This window comes from Sciurus carolinensis, chromosome 11 (assembly GCF_902686445.1).
Source record: "Sciurus carolinensis chromosome 11, mSciCar1.2, whole genome shotgun sequence".
Lineage (NCBI taxonomy): Eukaryota > Metazoa > Chordata > Mammalia > Rodentia > Sciuridae > Sciurus > Sciurus carolinensis.
Window position 1 is genome coordinate 79,176,927 of NC_062223.1, and position 20,676 is coordinate 79,197,602.

Sequence of the window (20,676 nt, forward strand, 5' to 3'; positions counted from 1 at the left end):
TTACCCCAACTCAGACTAGAGTGAACAGACAAAAAACATAACTGCCTGTTTCTTCCTGGGAAGGGAAAGCATCGGTAGAGTCCCCCAGGGTCTCTGACTGGGCCAAACAGTGAGGAATCTTTTCCTGTGAAGACTAGGAGAGGTACCTGTTTTGACTAATGTTCAGACATGAACATAGTCAAGAAAATTGAAGAAACAGGCAAAGATGCTCTTAAAAAAGGTGCAAGAAATTCTCTAGAAACTGACGCTAATGAAACAGATAGATAAATTACCCAACAGAATTCAAAATAACTCCTCTAAAGATGCTCACCAGTGTCAAGAGAACAAGGCAGGAACAAAGTGAGAATTTCAACCAAGATATAGCAAATATTTTTTAAAGTACAAAATAAAATCTGTCACTAAAGAAGTCAAGCAAACTATTAAGTAAGCTGAGGGAAAGATCAGGGAACCCAAAGACAGGTCACAATACATAATTCAGTGTGAGGAGCAAAGAAAAATGAAAGAGTGAAGAAAAGTTAAGGTGATTATGGATACCATCAAGCAGACTAATATATGCATTATGGGAGTTATAGAAAGAGGAGAGAGAGAGAGAGAGAGAGAAGCAGAAAGCTTTTTCAAAGAAATACTGGCTCAAATTTTCCAAAAACTGGAGAAGACAAACACTAAGATTTTAGGAAGCCCAAAGAATACCAAATAAGATGAATCCCCAAAATCCCATGCCTGGACACATTATAATTAGGATTGCCCAAAGTCAAAGACAAGGAGAGAATTTTGAAGCTTGCAAAAGAAAAGCACTTGTAACATTTACAAAACCTCTATCAGCAGACTTTTCAAATAATCTTACAAGCAAGAAGGAAATAGAATGAGATATTCAGAATGCTGAATAAAAAAAAAAGATTAGCAGGGTTCAGTGGCATAGGCCTGTAATCCCAGTGACTCAGGAGGCTGAGGCAGGAGGATCACAAATTAAAGTTCAGTCTCAGCAACTTTACAAGACCCTCTCTCAAAATAAAAAAAAATGAAAAAGCTCAGTGATAAAAAATGATGTAGCTCAGTGATAAAGGGCCACTGGGTTCAATCCCCAGTATTGAAAAGGGGAAAAAAGAGCAGGGGTCATTGTTACAAAAGAAGAAAAATGTCAAGTAAATAACTTAAGGGAAAAAAATAACAGAATGAATCAAACATTACCCTGTGTAAATTTATGATTACACAAATGGTATGCCTTTACGCCATGTACAAATAGAGAAACAACATGTATCCCATTTGTGTACAATAATAAAAAAAAAAGGAAAAAAAAATAACTTTACACCTCAAAGAACTTAAAAATGAAGAACAAAATAACAAAGATTAGATCAGAAATAAATGGTAAAAGGAAAAAAAAAGGAGTCAACAAAATTGAGTTACTATATTGAAAAGGTAAACATGTGTATGTGTTACTAGGGATCAAACCAAGGGCTTCACACACACTGGTAAAATTGACTAACCCTTAAATAAAGATATGAAATAAATATTTTAACTGATACCATAAGAATGAAAAGGAGGGACTGGGTGGAGCACTTGCCTAGCATGTGTGAGGCCCTGGGTTCGATTCTCAGCACTGCATATAAATAAAATAAAGGTCCATCGACAACTAAAAATATATATATTTTTTAAAAATGAATGAATTCCAGCAGCTTGGGGAGACCGAGGCAGGAGGATCTCAAGTTCAAAGCCAGCCTTAGCAAAAGTGAGACACTAAGCAACTCAGTGGGACCCTGTCTGTAAATAAAATACAAAACAGGACTGGGGATGTGGCTTAGAGGTTGAGTGCCCCTGAGTTCAATTCCTGGTACCTACCTCCCAAAAAAAAGGAATAAAAAGGATGTTAGTAAGAGGTTACTGTGAACAAAATATATGCTAACAAATTGGATAATCTATCATAAATGGACAAATTCCTAGAAACATGCAATCTACCAAGACCAAATCATGAAAATAGAAGATCTGGACAGACCTCAAACTAGTAAGGAGATAGAATCAGTTATCAAAAATGTCTCAACAAAGAAAAGCCCAGAATTAGATGTCTTCACTACCAAATTCTACCAAACAATTAATGCTGAACTCCCTCAAACTCTTCAAAAAAATTGAAGAGAACACTTACAATATAATTCATGAGACCAGAATTACTCTAATACCAAAGCAAATATTTTTATAAGGAAAGAAAATTATAGGCCCACTATCCCTGATGATAGTGCATAGATGCAAAATCCTCATCAAAGCATTTACACAAATGGGTATGCCTCTACTTCATGTACAGAGAAACAAGATGTATCCCATTTGTTTACAATAAAAATAAATTTTAAAAAAAGCATTTACAAACAAAATTCAGCAGCACATTAAAATGATCATATACCAAGACCAAATGGGATTTATCCCTGGGATACAAGGATAGTTGAGTATATGAAAAGCATTTTAATGTGATACATGAGATTAACAAAATAAAGGGTAAAATCATGTTGTCTTAATAAATACAGAACAAATGTTTGACAAAATTCAACCTCTTTAAAAATTAAAAGAACTCAACAAAGAATAAAAGGAAAATACTTCAATTTAATACAGGTCACATCTTAAAAGCCCTCGGCTAGCAGGGTGCAGTGGTGCATGCCTGCAATCCCAGTGACTGAGGCAAAAGGATGGCAAGTTCAAAGCCTACCTGGGCAACTAAGCAAGGAGTGGGGAGCCCTCAGCTAACATACTCAATAATAAAAACAACTTTTCCTCCAAAATCAGGAACAATGCACAATGTTCACTCTTACCACTTCTATTCAATGTAGTATTAGAAGTCCTAGCTAGTGCATTTAGGCAAGAAAAATAAATAAAGGTCACTGAAATTCAAAAGGAAGAAGTAAAATTGTTCCTATTTACAGATATGATTAATTTATAAAAACTCTGAGGAGTTGACAAAATAACTTAGAACTAATAAATAAATTTAGGGAAGTTACAGGATACAAAACCAACATAAAAAATCAGTCGCATTTTTATATTACCAACAATGAACTGCCTGGAAAAAGTTAAAAGAATCCCATTTATAACAACACCAAAAAGAATAAAATATCTAGGAATAAACTAAGGAGGTAAAAGTGTATATTGAAACCTACCAAACATTGGTTAAATAAATTAAACAAGACATAAATGGAAGCCATCTGTGCTCATAGATTAGGAGACTTAGTAAAATATTCTTACTTCCCAAAGTGATCTGTAGGTTCAATGCAATCCCCATAAAAATTCCAAATGAATTTTTGTTACAGAAATAGAAACAGAATTCTAACATTCATGTGGAGCCACAGAAGACCACAAATATATAAATCCCGTCTTAAGAAAGAACAACAAAACTGGAGATGTCGCACTTCCTGATTTTTTTAAATATTTTTTTTTAGTTGTATGTGGACACAATATCCTCATTTATTTATGTATGTGGTGCTGAAGATCAAACCCACTGCCTCACATGTGCAAGGCAAGTGCTCTACCACTGAGCTACAACCCCAGTCCCACGATTCCTGATTTTAAGATATATTATCTCCACACGTGTTGGTGTGAGCCTATAGTTTCAGCTATTCAGGAGGCTAAGGAAGAGGGATCATTTGAGCCCAGGAGTTTGAGGCCAGCCTGGGCAACATAGCAAGACTTCATCTAAAACAAAACAAAACAAAAACTATCAACTATTAGCCAGTACTAGAAAATCCTACCTAAAGGACAAAAATTATATAATTATCTTAAGAGATGCATTAGAAATATTTGAATAAAGTATATCAATTCATGATTTTTAAAAATCTCTAGCAAACTAGAATTAGAAAAGGATTTCTTAATCTGATAAAGGTTATTTAAAAATATTAAAAACTCTTAAGATTTTTGGTAGTATAGCTGCTCAGTGGTAGAACATGTGCTTAACATACACAAGGCCCTGGCTCAATCCCCATAGCAAAAACAAAAATAAAGACCTATAGTAAACACTACACTTAGTGGTGAACCATTGGTGGTTTTTTGTTTGAGATTTGACATAAGATAACTATGTCTGGTTATTTGGGGGGGGGGGTTGGGTTTTTGTTTGTTTGTTTGGTTTTGGTTTTGGTTTTGGTTTTGGTTTTGGTTTTGGTTTTTGATTTTTGGTTTTGGTTTTTTTGGTTTTTTTGTACCAGGGATTGAACTCAGGGGCACTCAACCACTGAGCCACATCCCCAGTCCTATTTTGTATTTTATTTAGAGACAGGGTCTCACTGAGTTGCTTAGTGTCTCGCTTTTGCTAAGGCTGGCTTTGAACTTGCAATCCTCCTGCCTCAGCCTCCCAAGCTGCTGGGATTACAGGCATGCGCCACTGTGCCCAGCACAATGTCTGTTATTAATGATTGTGTTTCTGGAGGTTTCAGCCCACTTCATTAGGCAAGAAAATTCATTGAATTGAAAAGAATGAAGTATAACTTTAAATATTCGCAAATGACATACAAATGTGTACATAGAAAAATCTAAAAAATCTACAGATGCTAGATTTAGAAAAGTTTTTGAAGCAAATCTACATGACATAAAAACAGTATACAAAAAGTGGCTATATTTATTTAGAACAACAGACAAAATGACTTTTTTAAAAATATAGTTTCTAATAATCACCCAAAATTATGAAGTACCTAACATAAATGTGCAAGGTAACCTATACATGGAAGAAATTTTATATACTTAAAGACATTAAAGAATACCAAAATAAATAGATAGCTATGCCATTGTTATAAGACCAAACACACTAATTATTTATCTTTTTTTTTTTTTTTTTTTTTTTTTTTTTGCGGTACTGGGGATTTGAACCCAGGGCCTTGTACTTGTAAGGCAAGCACTTAACCAACTGAGCTATATCCCCAGCCCTAATTATTTATCTTAAAACTAAGAAGTTGAATTCATCAAAAGTCACCACTGAGAGAGTGAAAGTATATGATAAAGAGTAGAATAAGATGTTTACAACACATATAATCAAGCCAGTGCTAGTGTATATAATGATTGCCTACACACCAATAAAAAGAAAGTATAAGATTCAATAGAAATGGACAAGAAACACTAAGACATACTCCTCAAGAATATATTCAGATAGCCAATAAACATGTAAAAAGTGCCCAGTCTCATTATTGATCATGGAAATGAAATTTTTAAACATGAGATATTACTACACACACACTGGAATGGCTAAAATCATAAATACTATACAGGGCTGGAGGCTCAGGTGTAGAGTGTTTGCTTTGTGTGCCCTCTCCCTGGGTTGAGTACCCAGCACCACAAAAAGGAAAGAAAGAAAGGAAAAGAAAAGGAAAAAACTACAGTACGAGCTACTGACTGGCAAGGATGTTGAGCAACCCTCTTACATTTTGGAAAACAGTCACATGAACTACTAAAGTTGAACTTACACATTATTTTATGATCCAGCAGTTTGACTCCTATATGCCTATATCCCTGAATATATATGTACATAAACAATAGAAATTAAAATGTTTATATCAGGGTCATTATAAATAGTTAAAAAATTAAACCCCCAGGTCCATCAGCCGTGGACTGGATATATAAAATACACAAATAATGAAATAATAACAATAAAAATAATACAATTCATATAGATTGAATGAGGCTAACACATATATACTATAAGGTTCCATTTATAATGAGGCTGAAAAACAGAAAAATTTAAATTCTACCATTACAGAGCAGAATCTTGGGAAGCCTTGGGGAAAGGATATAAGGCTAAAGATGTGTGAAGTAGACTTATGGTATGTTGGCAAAATTCCGAAGATGTTGTTTTATGATAATCATCCACTTTAATTTAAGCTCTAATTTACATTTTGAGTACTTTTGAGTGCTTTTCTTTGTATGGATATGTGCATGTCAGCACATGCACTGTATTTCATAGCAACTCGAGAGGCTAAGGCAGGAGGATTGAACATTCAAGGCCAGCATCAGCATCTTAGCAAGACCCTCAGCAATTTAGTAAGACACTGTCTCAAAATGAAAAGGGCTGGAGATGTAGCTCAAGCAACCGGGTTCAATCCCCAATATCAAAAAAACAAGAAAGAAGAAAAGAAAATGTTTATTATGAAAGTCAGGAAGGGAAAGGATTGGACTGGGAAGAGACAAATGCAACACTGCAAGGATGTAGACATGAATCTATTTATTGATCTGGGTGGTGCTTTCCCAACTGTACATTTTTATTATATGCACATTTTTTATTTAACATTTCACACTTTTAAAAGCTTTTTTTTAACACTTTTAAAAACTTAATAGTCTCACTAGGTTCAATTTTCTAGGTAATAATACCCACCTATTGCTTAATATAGGAGATAAGGAAGGAACCAAGTGTAGAAAGATGTGGGAGCAAAGAACACAGGAAGATAGATAACCTTGGTCAAGAAGGAATGGGTACCGCTTTCTTTAGAGATGGGAGAAAGAATATAGTGGGGATGATGCATAGGAACTTAGAGACCTTTAAAACAAGAGTTTAAGAGGTGAGGTTTATACTGTTGTTAAATGGAAAACAATGATTTTCTGAAAGTGAAGCTAAAAAGAAAGAAAGGAGCTAGGAAATGTGAGTCCAAAATGTACCATTTCTTCAGAAAGTTTTGGCAGATATTTGAAATTTGTATAACCATTTAGAATTTACCTTGGCACCGGGCATAATAGCACATGAGTGATGGTGTATGCCTATAATCCCAGTGACTCTGGGGAGTAAGGCAGGAAAGATCACAAATTGGAGGCCAGCCTCAGCAATTTAGTGAGACTGTCTCAAAATAAAAAGTAAAAAGAGCTGGGGATGTGGCTCAGTGGTTAAGCATTCCTGGGTTATTCAATCCCTGGTACCAAAAAGAGAGAGAGAGAGAATTAAAATTGGCATTGTACTTCCAGTGTTGGTTATTTACAAGCATGTTGTTGCTTTTTTCCTTGAAGATTAGAATGACTTAATTACCTAATTACACTTCTTTAAAATGTAATGGCAGCAGGTGGGGTGCTGGGGTTGTGGCTTAGTGGTAGAGCACTTGCCTGGCATGTGTGAGGCACTGGGTTCGATTCTCAGCATCACATATAAATAAATTAATTAAATAAAGTTCCATTGACAACTAAAAAAATATATTTGAAAAATGTAATGCCAACTGGGTGCAGTGGCCCATGCTGGTTAATTCCAGCTACTTAGGAATTTAGCCAGGAGGATCCAGAGTTCAAAGCCAGCCTCAGCAACTTAGACCCTAAGCAACTCAGCAAGACCCTGTGTCTAAATAAAATTTTCTTTTTTAAATGGACTGGAGACATGGGTAAGTGCCCCTGGATACAATACCTGGTACAAAAAAAAATAATAATAATGGGGGCAATGCCAGGCACTGGCAAGACAAAGGTGAATAAAAATGTTTGCCCTTGAAAAAAATATGAAAGATAATAGATTTGCACATTTAATCGGAATGGCTGTTTTGGAGGGCAAAATATACTTTCTTTGCAAAGAATAATGATTATGCTCATTTCATTTTTCTTTTCTGTCCAGGTCATGTATGGAATGTTGGTCTTTACATTAGTACTTCGATCTATTTATATTGTTACTTGGTAAGTAGTTTGGATCATCAACTATAAATGTATTCAGACATATAACAGCAAATCTATTGCCTACATTGAAATAAATCACATAGCATAAGTCCAACAGAGATAACTGATAGAAAACTATCACTCAACATTATTATTATGGTATAAGGAATACTAGTTCTTCAGCAAGTTGTTAATGGACATCAAGTAATAACAAGAGTTCCAAAACTAAAGAAATCTGAGGAAAGCTGTAAATGATGGCATCCTTTTGAAAATATATAATGATCACTAAGATATTAAAAATCTTGAAAAATTCTACAGTAAAAAACAATTTTTTGTGTTTATTTTCCTCAAATTTATTTAACTGGGGAGCCCCTTTTATATAACACCTCTCAAGGAAGGATGTTAATGTCACAAAGAAATAGCATTCCGTGGAAGATAGTTTGGGAAATGGGCACAATCTTTAATAAGAGTTCACTTCATGAAATTTTAATAAAAAATAACATTCATAAGAGTACCTTAAATAAGTCCTGGCCATACAACATATACTCAGTAAATAAATAGTGTGAATTGTGGGTTTGTTCTCTGTTTTGTTTTGTTTTGTTCTTTTTTAAATAAACTTTTCACCAGGCACAATGGTGCATGCCCTATAATCCCAGCAGCTGAAGAGGCTGAAGCAGGAGGACCCATGGCAAGTTCAAAGCCAGCCTCAGCAACTTAGGGAGTTCCTAAGCAACTCAGTGAGACCTTGTCTCTAAAGAAAATAAAAAATAGGACTGGGGATGTGGCTCAGTGGTAGAGTGGCCCTGGGTTTAATCCCCTGTCCAATTAAATAAATAAATAAACTTTTCATGAAAAGATAATTGTAGAAATACATGCATTTGCAAGAAATAATACTCTATCACTTTACCAATTTTCTCCATTGGTAACATCTTGCAGTACTGTAGTGTAACATCACAACCAGGATTTGGCATTAACACAGTGCAGATATAAAACATTTCCATCATCACAAGGATTCTTATGTCACCCTTTTGTAATCACCCTTACCTCCATTGCATACCCCGCCCCACTCCCTGTACTTAACCCTTGACAATCATTAATCTCTCCTCCATTTTTATAATTTTGTCATTTCAGGAATGTTATATAAATGTAACCATATTGTATATGATTTTTGAGATTGTTTTTTGAACTCAGCATAATTTTCTGGAGATTAACCAAGTTGTCGAGTGTATCAGTAATTCATTCCATTTTATTGCTGACAAGTATTCCATGATAGAAGTGTACCACAGTTTAACCATTCACCTCTTAACTCTTAAGTAATGTCTAGATTGTTTCCAGTTTTAGGCTATCATAAGTAAAGCTGTTATGAACATCTGTATATAGGTTTTTCATGTGAACACAAGTTTTGGGTTTTTTTTTCTGAAATGAAGGCCCAGAGTGGAATTGCTAGTAATTACATATGGTAATTGTATGTTTAATTTTTCTCAAAACTGCTAAAATGTTTCCGGAGTGGCTTTACCATTTTTTATTTACCAGCAACAATGTATGAGTGATCCACTTTCTCTGCATCCTCACCATCGTTTAGTGTTATTGCTATTTTTTTATTTTCATTCATTTTGAATAGGTACCAATATCCTATATTTTTAATTTGCATTTACCTAATAGTTAATAATGTTAAATATACCTTCATATGCTTATTTTTCATCAGTATATGCTCTGCATTGACATATCTGTTCAAGTCTTTTCCCATTGCATGTTTGTTTACAACAAAGATTAACAAAGATAGTTTCTCTTGCTATTTACAGTTGAGTTTTTTTGTTTTGTAAGTATATTCTTTTTTTATTAGAGCTTCATGATTATGCATAGTAGTTGGGTTTACCATTGAGTTTTGAAATTGGAGTTACATGTCAAATATATGGTTTGCAATTATTTCCTCTCAATCTGTACCTTGAATTTTCATCTTCTTTATAGGGTCTTTATAGAGCAAACATTTTTAACTTTGATGAGTTCAAATTTTCAATTTCCCTTTTGCCAATCATGTAAGTCTTTTTCCTATCTGTAGACCCCAAAGATTTTCTCTTATGTTTTTATAAAAGACTGAATAGTTTTAAATTTCACATTTAAGTTCATAATTTGAGTTAATATTGTATAAGATCTGAGGCTTAGATTGAATTTCTATTTTTTACCTATGGATTCCAACTCATCCAAGAACATTGATTGAAAAAAACTGTCCTTTCTCCATTGAATTGCTTTTATATCTTTGTCAAAAAACTATTTGGGTGACCAAGGCAGGAGGATTGCAAGTTTGAGAACAACCTCAGAAATTTAGCAAGACCCTGTTTCAGAATTTTTTTAAAAAGAAGAAAACTGGGAATATAGCTCAGTGGTAAAGTGCTCCTGGGTTCAATCCCCAGTATATATATATATATATATATATATATATATATATATATATATGTTGGTTTATATATTGTCTTAGCTATTCAAGTTCCTTCACCTTTCTTTACAAAGTTTAGAATAGTATAGTTTATATTTGAAATCTTACTGGGATTTTGATAAGAGTTATATTAAACATGCATATCAGTTTGTGGAGTTGTTGAGTCTTTGAGTTCATGAACACAGAATGTCTCTTGACTTACTTAGATCTTCTTTCTTTCATCAACATTGTATAGAGTTCTCATTTTTTAAAGCAGTTGTAAGTGGTATTTATTTTTGTTTCTTTTGTTGTTGTTGTTGTTGTTGTTGTTGTTGTTATGCTGGGGATTGAGCCCAGGGCCTTGTTCATGCTGAGCAAGTGCTCTACCATTGAAACACCCAAGCCCTATTCTGTATTCTGTGTTCTGTTAATTCTGGATTACATTGATTGATTTTCAAATATTGAACCAGCGTTGCATTCTGTGATAAACTGCACTTAGTCATGGTATATAATTCTTATATATTGCTGAATTCTATTTGTTAATATTTTGCTAAGGATCTTGGTGTGTAGATTCATGAAGGACATTGGTTCATGTTTGTTTCTTTGTTTTGTACTGACATCCACTTTTGGTATCAGTATTACTAATTTCATTAAATGAATTGAGAAATGTTCTTCCCTTATATTTTCTGGAAGAAATTATGTAGAATTAGTGTTAATTTTTCTTTAAATACTTGATATAATTCCCCATTGAAACTGTCTGAGCCTGGAGACTTATTTTGGAGGCATTAAAAAATTATAAATTCAGCTTCCTTCATAGTTATGAGGCATTCAAAATGATCAATTTCATATTGGGTGAATTGTGGTAGCTTATGTGTTTTGAGACATTGATCCCCTTCATCTAAGATGTCAAAATATATGTGTAAAGATTTGGTTATAATAGTCCCTTGTTTTCCTTTTACTATCTGCAGGGTTTGTAGTAATAACCTGTTCCATCCCTCATTTTGGTGATATGTGTTTTCTCTCTCATGGTCAGTCTTGCTAGAAGTGTCTCAAATTGCTCCTTTAAAAAAAAAAAAAGAATTTTGTTTGATTTTTTTCCACATTGTTTCAGTTTCATTGATTTCTGCTCTTTATTATATCCTTCTTTTGCTTATCATAATTTTGTTTAGCTCTTCTTTTTTAAAGTTTTAGGGGAAGAAATTTAAATCATCAATTTCAGATTTTCTTTCCTAATGAGTTTCAGTGTGCTGTAAATTTCCCTCTCGGCACTGCTTGAGCTGAGTCTCACAACTTTTCCTATGTTGTGTTTTCATTTTCATTCAGCTCAATGTGTGTGTGTGTGTTTTTTTTAATTTCCCTTGAGACTTGCTCTTGATCCATGGATTATTTAGAATTATGTTGTTTAGCATTCAAGTGTTTGGAGGTTTTCTTGTTATCATTCTTCTTGACTTCTAATTTGGTTCTTTTGTAGTCAGAGAAGTGTTCTCTTGGGTTTTAATTTCTTTTAAATTTGTCAGGCTATGCCAAATAATTTATGCCAACTGTAAAAGAATGTGTATTCTGCTGTTGTCGAGTGAAATTTTCTGTAAATGTTGATTAGATATCTGTTGGTTTGGTATCAGGGTTCCCCAAACCACCCTCAGGTTAGTGATTCACTAGAACTTACACAGTTCAGTAAAGCTGATATACTCATGACCGTGATATGTTACCTAGAGATCAAACTGATATAGCATGGCCAAGGACCCCAAGCAAACAAAACAGGTGTTCACTATAAATCATATTATTAGCATAAGGTATCTGACATGACCCAAAGTGTCAGGTATACAAAGACTTTTCATTTTTATCTTTTTGGACAGGGGTTGAACCCAGGGGTTCTTTACCACTGAGCTACATCCCCAGTTATTTTTATTTTTTATTTTGAATCACAGTCTCACTAAGTTGCTGAGGGTCTTGCTAAGTTGCTGATTCTGGCCTCAACCTTGTGATCCTCCTGCCTCAGCCTCCGATTTGCTAGAATTACAGAAGTGTACCATTGTGCCCCACTACAAAGATACTTTTACTTCATAGAATTTTCACAGAACTCAGATTAATGTTATCTCCCATGAGCTAGTTAAGGACCAAAGTTTTCTTTGAAATGTGCAATATTTGTACTCATCATGCCCACTGAGTTAACTATTGAATGCACAATGGTGTTGAGTTCTTCCGTATTGTTTGTTGAGATTTTTTTTTATTATTATTATTGTTTTGTTTTTGTTTTGCTTTGTGGTGCCAAAGATCAAAACCAGTTTCTCTCACATTCTGTGCAAGCAACCAACCACTGAACTTTATCCCCAGCCCTGTTGTTGATTTTCTGTCTAGTTGTTCTGTAGGTTGTTGAGGAAGGAGTATTGAAGTCTCCAAACATGATATGTCTGGTTCTCCTTCATCCTATCAGTTTCTACCTCACAAATTTTGCAGCTCTGTTGTTTGGTGCTTAGACATTTAGAATTTATGTCTTTTTGATGGATTGACCTTTTTGTCATTATGTAATGTTACTTTCTGTCTCACTAATTTTCTTTGCTTAGAAGTTCACTTTATCTAATGTTAATAAGCCATACCAACAAAGGTTCCTTTAGAGTAATGTTTGCATGATATATATTTTCCATCCTTTATTGTCAACCTGCCTATATTATTAAATTTGAAGTGAGTTTCCTTGGGCATCATGTAATTGGGTCACGTTTTTTAATCCACTCTTGCAGTCTCTTTTAATTGGTGTTTAGATCATTCACATTAATGTAATTATTACTATGTTGGGGCTTAAGTCTGCCATTTATCTTTTGTTCTGTTTTTATGTTTCCCTGTTTTCTTTTTCTCAGCTTACTGTGATTTACTTAAACACTTTTTGGTATTTCCATTTTAGTATATCTAGAATGTTTGTATTTCTTTGTATTGCTTTTTAGTGGTTGCTCACAGTATTACATTATATGTGTACACTCTGTCGGAGTCTAGTTTTCCACTGAAGTGCCAAAACCCTACCTCTCTTTTATGTACTTACACTTCCTGTGCCTCTGTTTCCTCAGGCTGCCATAACAAAGTGCTACAAGCTAGGTGGCTTAAAAAAACACTGAAATTTATTATCTCACAGGACAAAAGTCCAAAATGAAGATACCTGAGGGCCATGGTTTCTCTGAAACCAGTAGGGGTATCCTTCCTTACCTCTTCCTTGCTTCCAGTAGTTTGCTAGCAACTTGACTTGCAGCTTCATAGCTGCAGTTGCTACCTTTGCTATTCATGGTCTTCTCCCTGTGACTTCATATGACTATCTTCTGGCAAAAATACCAGCTATCTTGGAGTAGGTGCTTACCCTACTTCAGTATGACTTCATTTCAGTTAATATTTTGCAATGACCCAGTTTACAAGTAAGATCACATTCTGAGGTACTAGGATTAGAAATTAAATAAATCTTTTTTTGTTGTTGGCATGGGGGCTGGGGAGACAATTCAACCCATCATTGTGTTACATATCCCATGGTTTTATGCTCCAGCATGAGAGGCAGTGTGGGGAGACAAAATACCAAGCAGAATTTAAAAAAAAAAAAAAAAGATGTACAACTATGTGGCACCTACAGAGTAGGTGAGAATCCAGTCTTCTTGGTGTCATTGCATGTATTCAGACCTGCCCTCTTCTTCATCATGGATCTTCATGCAAATCATCTCATGTTAAGTCTCCACTTCAGGGTATGACTTGTACTATGCTAATAAAGTAAAGGATATATTATAGGGTGTTCTTGTTGACTATTCTATGCATACATTCACCCTTTGACTTCTTCAATTTGCCCTTATCATCTCATATTTTTACTCTTTCCATTGTTCTTCCTTCCTGATGTTTCAGAGTTTCTCTTTCATTAGTTCCTTTCTGTTTAAAAAAATTTCCTAGAGTCATTCTTTTAGGGTAGATTTGCTGGCAGTAAAATCTCTTAGCTTGCCTTTGCTTGAGAATGTCTTGATTTCTACTTCATTCCTGAAGGACATATTCATTAAATATATAATTCTGGGTTGACAGTTCTTTCCTTTCAGATCTTGAAAAATGTTGTGCCACTTTCTTCTGATCTTAAAGTTTCCAATGAGAAATCCTCTATGTTTGAATTGAGTTGCTGTCTTCCGCAGTTCTAAATCTGGAATATATTGATAAAAAGAAAACACATGGTGCTTGAACCTAGAGAACATTATGCTAAATGGAGTAAGCTAGATATCACATGTTCTCACTTTCATGTGAAATTTTAAAAAGTGGAACTCAGAAATATACAGTAAAATGGTAGCTACCAGAGGCTGGTGGGGAGAAGGAAAGGAATGAGGACAGGTTGATCAAAGGATGCAAATTTTCAGTTAGACAAGAGGAATAAGTTTTTGAGATACATTGCACAGCAGTGTGAATGGTTAGTAATAACATGTATTTCAAAATAACTAAGAGACCCAGGCACAAGTGGCATATGCCTGTAACTCAGGTAGTCCAGAGGCTGAGGCAGGAGGGTCACAAGTTCAGGGCCAGCCTCAGTGACTTACCAAGATCCTGTTTCAAAAGAAAAATGAAAAGGGCTGGGGACATAGCTCACTGTTAGAAAGCACCTGGTTCCAGTCACCAATACCACCAAAAAAACACACGAAAACCTAGGAGTAAATATCTTACCACAAAAAAAAAAAAAAAAAAATGGTGAAGGGCTGGGGATATAACTCAGTTGCTAGGCAAGCACAAGGCCCTGGATTCAATCCCCAGTACCACCAAAAAGAGAGAAAAAAAAAAGTGAAATATGTTAATTAGCTTGATTCTATTTTATTGTATATGTATATAAAAACATCATATTGTACCCCATAAGAACATGGAGTTGTGATTTTATTTATTTATTTTTGTACTGGGGATTGAACCCAGGGATGCAAAACACTGAACTACATCACTAGCCCTTTTTATTTTTTGAGACAGGATCTTATTAAGTTGCTGAGGCTGGCCTTAAATTTGCAGTTCTCCTGTCTCAGCCTCTCTGGGATTTCAGGTATACTTTACTGCACCTAGCTTCAATTGTAATTTTTCAATTAAAAATAATATTAATTTAAAAAGGAAATTCACCACTATATCATTTCTCAGGTCTCAAGGTCCCTATTCTGTCTTCTCTCTACTTTTTAGTATTCTAATGTTTACTTTTTATATAATATCAGGATTTTTGTTCTACTTAGTGGAAAGAAAGGAAAAGATGTATCTACTACATCTTTCTGGAATAAGACATTCCCAGTTTATTCTGTTTTTAATCTAGGAAACGTAAAGCCGCATAAAACACAGTTCTTAACCTAAATCAAATCTGATGGATGGGATACCAGTACTTTTAGAAATCCAAATGTTAGACCTTTAGAAAGTACTTAACAGGGCTGGAAGTGTAGCTCGGTGGTAGAGCATTTGCCTATCATGCACAAGGCCCTGGATTTAAGACCCAGCTCAGGAAAAAAAAAAAAAAAAAGAGTGGCAAGCCTATGAAATAAAAACATCTTTCTTTCATCTGCCTTGCCACAGCTTCTTTCTTATGTCTCTGTTTGGTGATCATTCCACTTAGCATTGTTCCTTGTTGTTCATCTGTCTATCCAGCTACATTGTGACCTTTTAAAGTCTTAGTTAACTTGGTAATCCCTGGAATCCAGGATTGTGCTTATCCACAAAGTTTCTTAATATCAAATTTAAACTCAAACTTCTGGGGTTTTTTAAATATGTCTTACAAGATATCTGAAAATTCTTTTTACAACAAACACCTAGGAATTCTGGATAATTTAAAATACAGCATTCATCCTTTAAATGTTTAACTGAGTTCAAAGAAACAAAATTCCAAAACATCAATCCAAAGAAGGAATTGCAAGCTAGAGTGACAAATGAGTACTTAGATCATAGTCAACTTGAAGGCATTGATACCAGGAGACCAGAGCCTTCAGTTTCAATAGCCTCAAAATAGAAGACAAAACTTTTGGCATGTTGAAGATTGCCATTTGGAATAGTTTCCCCATCACCATACAGAAATACACATAAATCCAGAACCATCAAAGAAGTACGTGATCAGTGAAAGATTGTGCATCCCCACCCCACCCCCAATTTTTTTTTTTTTTTTTTTTTTTTTGCCTTTCAATAAGAAGGTAACATGGCAATTTCTTTTTCAGCCTCAATTTTAGATGGGAGGGACACTTCTCTGAGAATGTGTAAGGAAATATACCATGGAGGTGCCACCATGCCTAGGTTATTCCCAAGACTCTCCTGCTTACAGATACCAGTTTTTCAGATTAACTCCAATTTCCACATTATTACATGCCTCTCCAACATGAGCAACTTAGTCCCAAGTCTGTGCAGGGAATTTGCAAAAGAACAGAATATCGATGGTACCTCTTTCTGGAATATTCATTTTATTGTGAAATTAGGAAGAAACATTTTTAAGCAATTTCTAAGAACTGGCTTCCCTTCCTAACAAACATGGGCAGAAAATCAGAGAAAAGAACTGGAAGGAGAAGTGCCCCAGAAAGCACAGTCCAGTCAAGTTTCCCCATCCTCAGTAAATGGCCTTAAGAATATCCTTGGAGGACTGGGAATGTAGCTGAGTATTGCCTAGCATGCACGAGGCCCTGGTTCTGTCCCCAGTACTGAAAAAGACAGACAGAGAAAAGGCAAATATGAAATATGAGAGAAAAGAGAATATTAGGTCAAGGAATGGGAGATTATTAAATATTATAAAATTGAAAGGCAAAATATGACAATCAAATTCTAGGATTAAAATAAAATCATTGAAATAAAAATCTAGGTGAATAAGTTAAAAGCAGATCGAGATAGCTGAAGAGTGAATTAGTATATTGAAAGACAAGTCTAAAGAAATACATCAGAAATACATCACAGGAATAATATACATCTAATTGTTTTTCCAATTTTTTTAAAAAAATAACAAAAGTGAGGGAAGAAGAGGTATCCAAAAAGATAATAGGTGAGAATTTTCTATAATTGATAAAAGACATGACTCCTCAGCTTCAAGAACAACACCAAATCCTAAGCAGGATAAATAAAAGGAAATCTTTCTCAGGTGCAGCAAATGTGAAAGATCAGCCCACTCAGTATCATTCCAAATTTCTTCAAGTATGCCATCCTGTGCAGTAGGTGGTAAAAATTTTAAAGCTACATTTTCCATATTTCTTTTGCAGGTAAGTTTCCAGATAGCATTCAGATTCTGCCAATCATGTGTATTCACAGGAGACTAGAATTTGGAATCAAATTCAGTGAGGGACAAAGTAGTAATATGTAAGGTATCTACATAAGGTGTGGATCTAGAATGTGCTTCATGACTGGAGCAAACATGTGATGGTAGCTACTTAATCTGTGAATTATACTAAGATAGTGGGATGCTGGATGTAGCAGTTGATTCAGTGGCTTCCCAATTCTTCAGCATCCTAATGGTGACAAAAAAAGAAGTTCATTTTGCAAGATTTTTTCTATGGTAATGGTCACAAGTCATTCCTGCAGAGACCTACATTTTGCTCATTTAGCATTTTTCTTGAAATTGAAAGTACAAAATTATTTTCTGCCTAAAATACAGTTGTTTATGATTAATACTCATAGAAAAGCATGCTTAAAAAATGAAAAAGCATACTGATGATCCTGAAATAAAAAAAAAAATCTTAAAAGCTTCCAGAAATATATAGCTCAGTGTAGAACATTTGCTTAACATCCACAAAGCCCTGGGTTTGATCCCCAACACTGGAAAAAAAAAAAAAAAAAAAACAGACATATTACTAACAAAGGAATAATAATTGGTTCATACCAGACATATGAATAGCAGCAATGGAAGTCAAAACACAATGGACTGATATCTACTAAGTGCTGAAACAAAATAATCACCAGCTTGAAATTCTATATCAGAATATCTTTCAAGAATAGGGTATGGTAAAGACATTTAGAAACAAATAAAAATGAAAGAAGTTTGCCAATGCAGTAGTCCCCCCTTTAACCATGATTTTGCATTCCTTAGTGAACCACAATCCACAAATAGTAAGTGATAATTTCCAGAAGTAAACAATTTTTATTTATAAATTTTAAATTACATATCATTCTGAGTAGCATCCCACTCCATCCCTCTAGGATATGAATTAATCTTCTGTCCAGTATTTCCACACTGCATATACTACCCACCTGTTAGTCACTTAGTAACCATCTTAGTTATCAGATCAGTTATCCAGGTATCTCAGTGTTTGCATTCAGGTAATCCTTATTTTACTTAATAATGACCCTGAAGTACAATAGTGTTGCTGGCCATTTGATATGCCAAAGAGAAACCATAAAGTATTTCCTTGAAGTGAAAAGGAAATGGTTCTCAACTTAATAAAGAAAAGGAAAAATTACACACTGAGGTTGCTCAGATCTAAAGAACAAATTTTCTATCCATTAAATTGAGAGGAAGGAAAAAAATGCTAATTTTGCTGTCACCTCAAACTGCGAAAGTGACAGCCACAGTACAATAGTTAGATGGAATATGTGCTTAGTTAAGATGGAAAAGGCACTGTATCTGTGTATATACGCTTGTATAGGAAAAAACATAGCATATATAGAGTTTAGTACTATCCAAAAGTTTGGGCACCCACTGGGAGTGCTTGGAACATTGCAGATAAGGGGGACTTACTGAACACCTCACTAAAAGACCTTCAAAAAGATATAAATTTAGGAGCAAGAGCTGAGATGCAAAAAACGAACAGTAGAAATGATAAACCAAGGGGAATATTTGAACAAAATATTGTAACTTCTTAAAATACAAATTAATAATTTGAGAGATTGAAAATATGCAAAATGGTAGTTTGGGGGTAGAGTTCTTGTCTCGCATGTGTAAGGCCCTGGGTTTAATCCCCAGCACTGCAGGAAAAAAAAAAGAAAATGTGCAAAATGGAACTAAAATGGTGGGGTAAATAACTTGTAAAAAGGAGATAATCAGTTATGTAATTTCTAAAATCCTTGTCATTTCATTTTTACATAGGTGCTTTTAGTAACTACTAAAAATAGTAATTGATTTTACAATAATCCTCCAAAAGCATGGAAGAGTAAATGGAATACCCCTCCCCCAACCAGGTACTGGGAATCAAACTCAGGGTTAGTCAACCACTAAATCACATCCCCAGCTCCTTTTATTTTGGGACAGGCTCTCCCTATGTTGCCCCAACTGGCCTCAAACTTGCAATCCTCCTGCCTCAGCCTGCAAAGATGTTGGGATTTTAGACATGTGCCACATACCTGGCAGTAAATAGGATTCTGAAAACTAGATCCAAAAGAACCAGGTACAGTGGTGGGCACCTTTAGTCCCAGGAGCAGGGGAGGCTGAGGCAAGAGGATCACAAGTTCAAATCCAGCCTCAGCAACTTAGTGAGGCCCTAAGCAACTTAGCAAGACCCTGTCTCAAAATAAAAAAAAGAAATAAAAAAGATTGGGGATGTAGCTCAGTGGTTAAGCACCCTGATAGATTCAATCCCTAGCACCCAAAAAAAAGTTTTATTAGAAATTTTAATAACAAAGTTTTAAGACATTGTTTAAAACAAATATGGCCTCTATAAGTAATAAAAATTCAGTTTACCAGAAAGAAATGGCAATTCTAAACTTTTTTCAGAAATTTTTAAGCAAAAATTGACAAAATTACAAAGAGAAATAGAAAATTCTCCATCATGCAGATATTTTAATACAGTAATTCAGTATTACCAAAAAATGAATAAATCTCACTAATACAATAAGAAAATGATCTAGTACTCTCAGAAATTAAAGAATACAGTCTTCTCAAGCATGTATGACACAAGTACAAAATCTACCATATATTAGCTTTAGAGCAAGGCTCAAAAAACTTTAAAGAATTAGTATCATATATAGCATGTTCTCTGGGTATAGTGCAACTAGTTTAAGTAAAACAGAATTAGTTAAAATAGCCTATGGTTTTGCAAACCTAAAACCACACTGCCAGGTGCAGTAACACAGAGCCTACAGTCCCAGCTACTCAGAATATTGAGAAAGAGAATCCCTTAAAGCCAGAAGTTCAGGGCCATCCTGGGCAAGATAGAAAGGCCCTCTCTCAAAAAAGGATCGCAGGGATACTCATGAGTGAAAAAGGAAATTATATTAGAGATTTTAAAATGCTCAGAATGGGGGGCTAGCCATGTAGCTCAAGGGTAGAGCACTTGCACAGCATGTGCAAGGCCTGCATTTGATCCCTAGCACTGGTTTGTGGGGAGTGCACTTAGAGTGGAATCACAATGAAAGCACTACAAATCAAAATAGAATGTACCTAAGGCGGTTCTTTGAAGAAAATCTATAATCTTAAAAGTTTGCATTAGAAATAGAGATGTTGAAAAATAATTAACTGAGTACCCAACTTCAAGAATTAGAAAACAGAGTAAACCTGAAGAGAAATGAAGAATGGAAAAAATAAATGACAGAAATTAAGGAAAACAGAGACACAATAATGAAGATCACCAAGTATCTCATTTTGCTTCCTTTTAAAATTCTACCAAGAGAAGATTGAGTAAAATTGGTTTGTTATCACCTTTTTAGTCTCCCTTTTTTGGACTCTTAAAAAATGAGTCGGGCTGGGGCTGTAGCTCAGTGGCAGAGCGCTTGCCTAGCATGTGTGAGGCACTGGGTTTGATCCTCAGCACTACATTAAAAATAAATGA

General features: G+C 34.8%; 1 protein-coding gene across 2 annotated transcripts in view; it reads left to right on the forward strand.

Annotated features, from left to right (window-relative positions):
• The window catches only part of Acer3 (alkaline ceramidase 3), a 164,925-nt gene that overhangs the window by 129,283 nt on the left and 14,966 nt on the right, over positions 1-20,676 (forward strand). For both annotated transcript variants that reach the window (XM_047515803.1, XM_047515804.1), the window contains one exon: positions 7,535-7,593. In XM_047515803.1, coding sequence (XP_047371759.1) covers positions 7,535-7,593 — 59 coding nt within the window. The remainder of the gene's footprint in view (positions 1-7,534; positions 7,594-20,676) is intronic.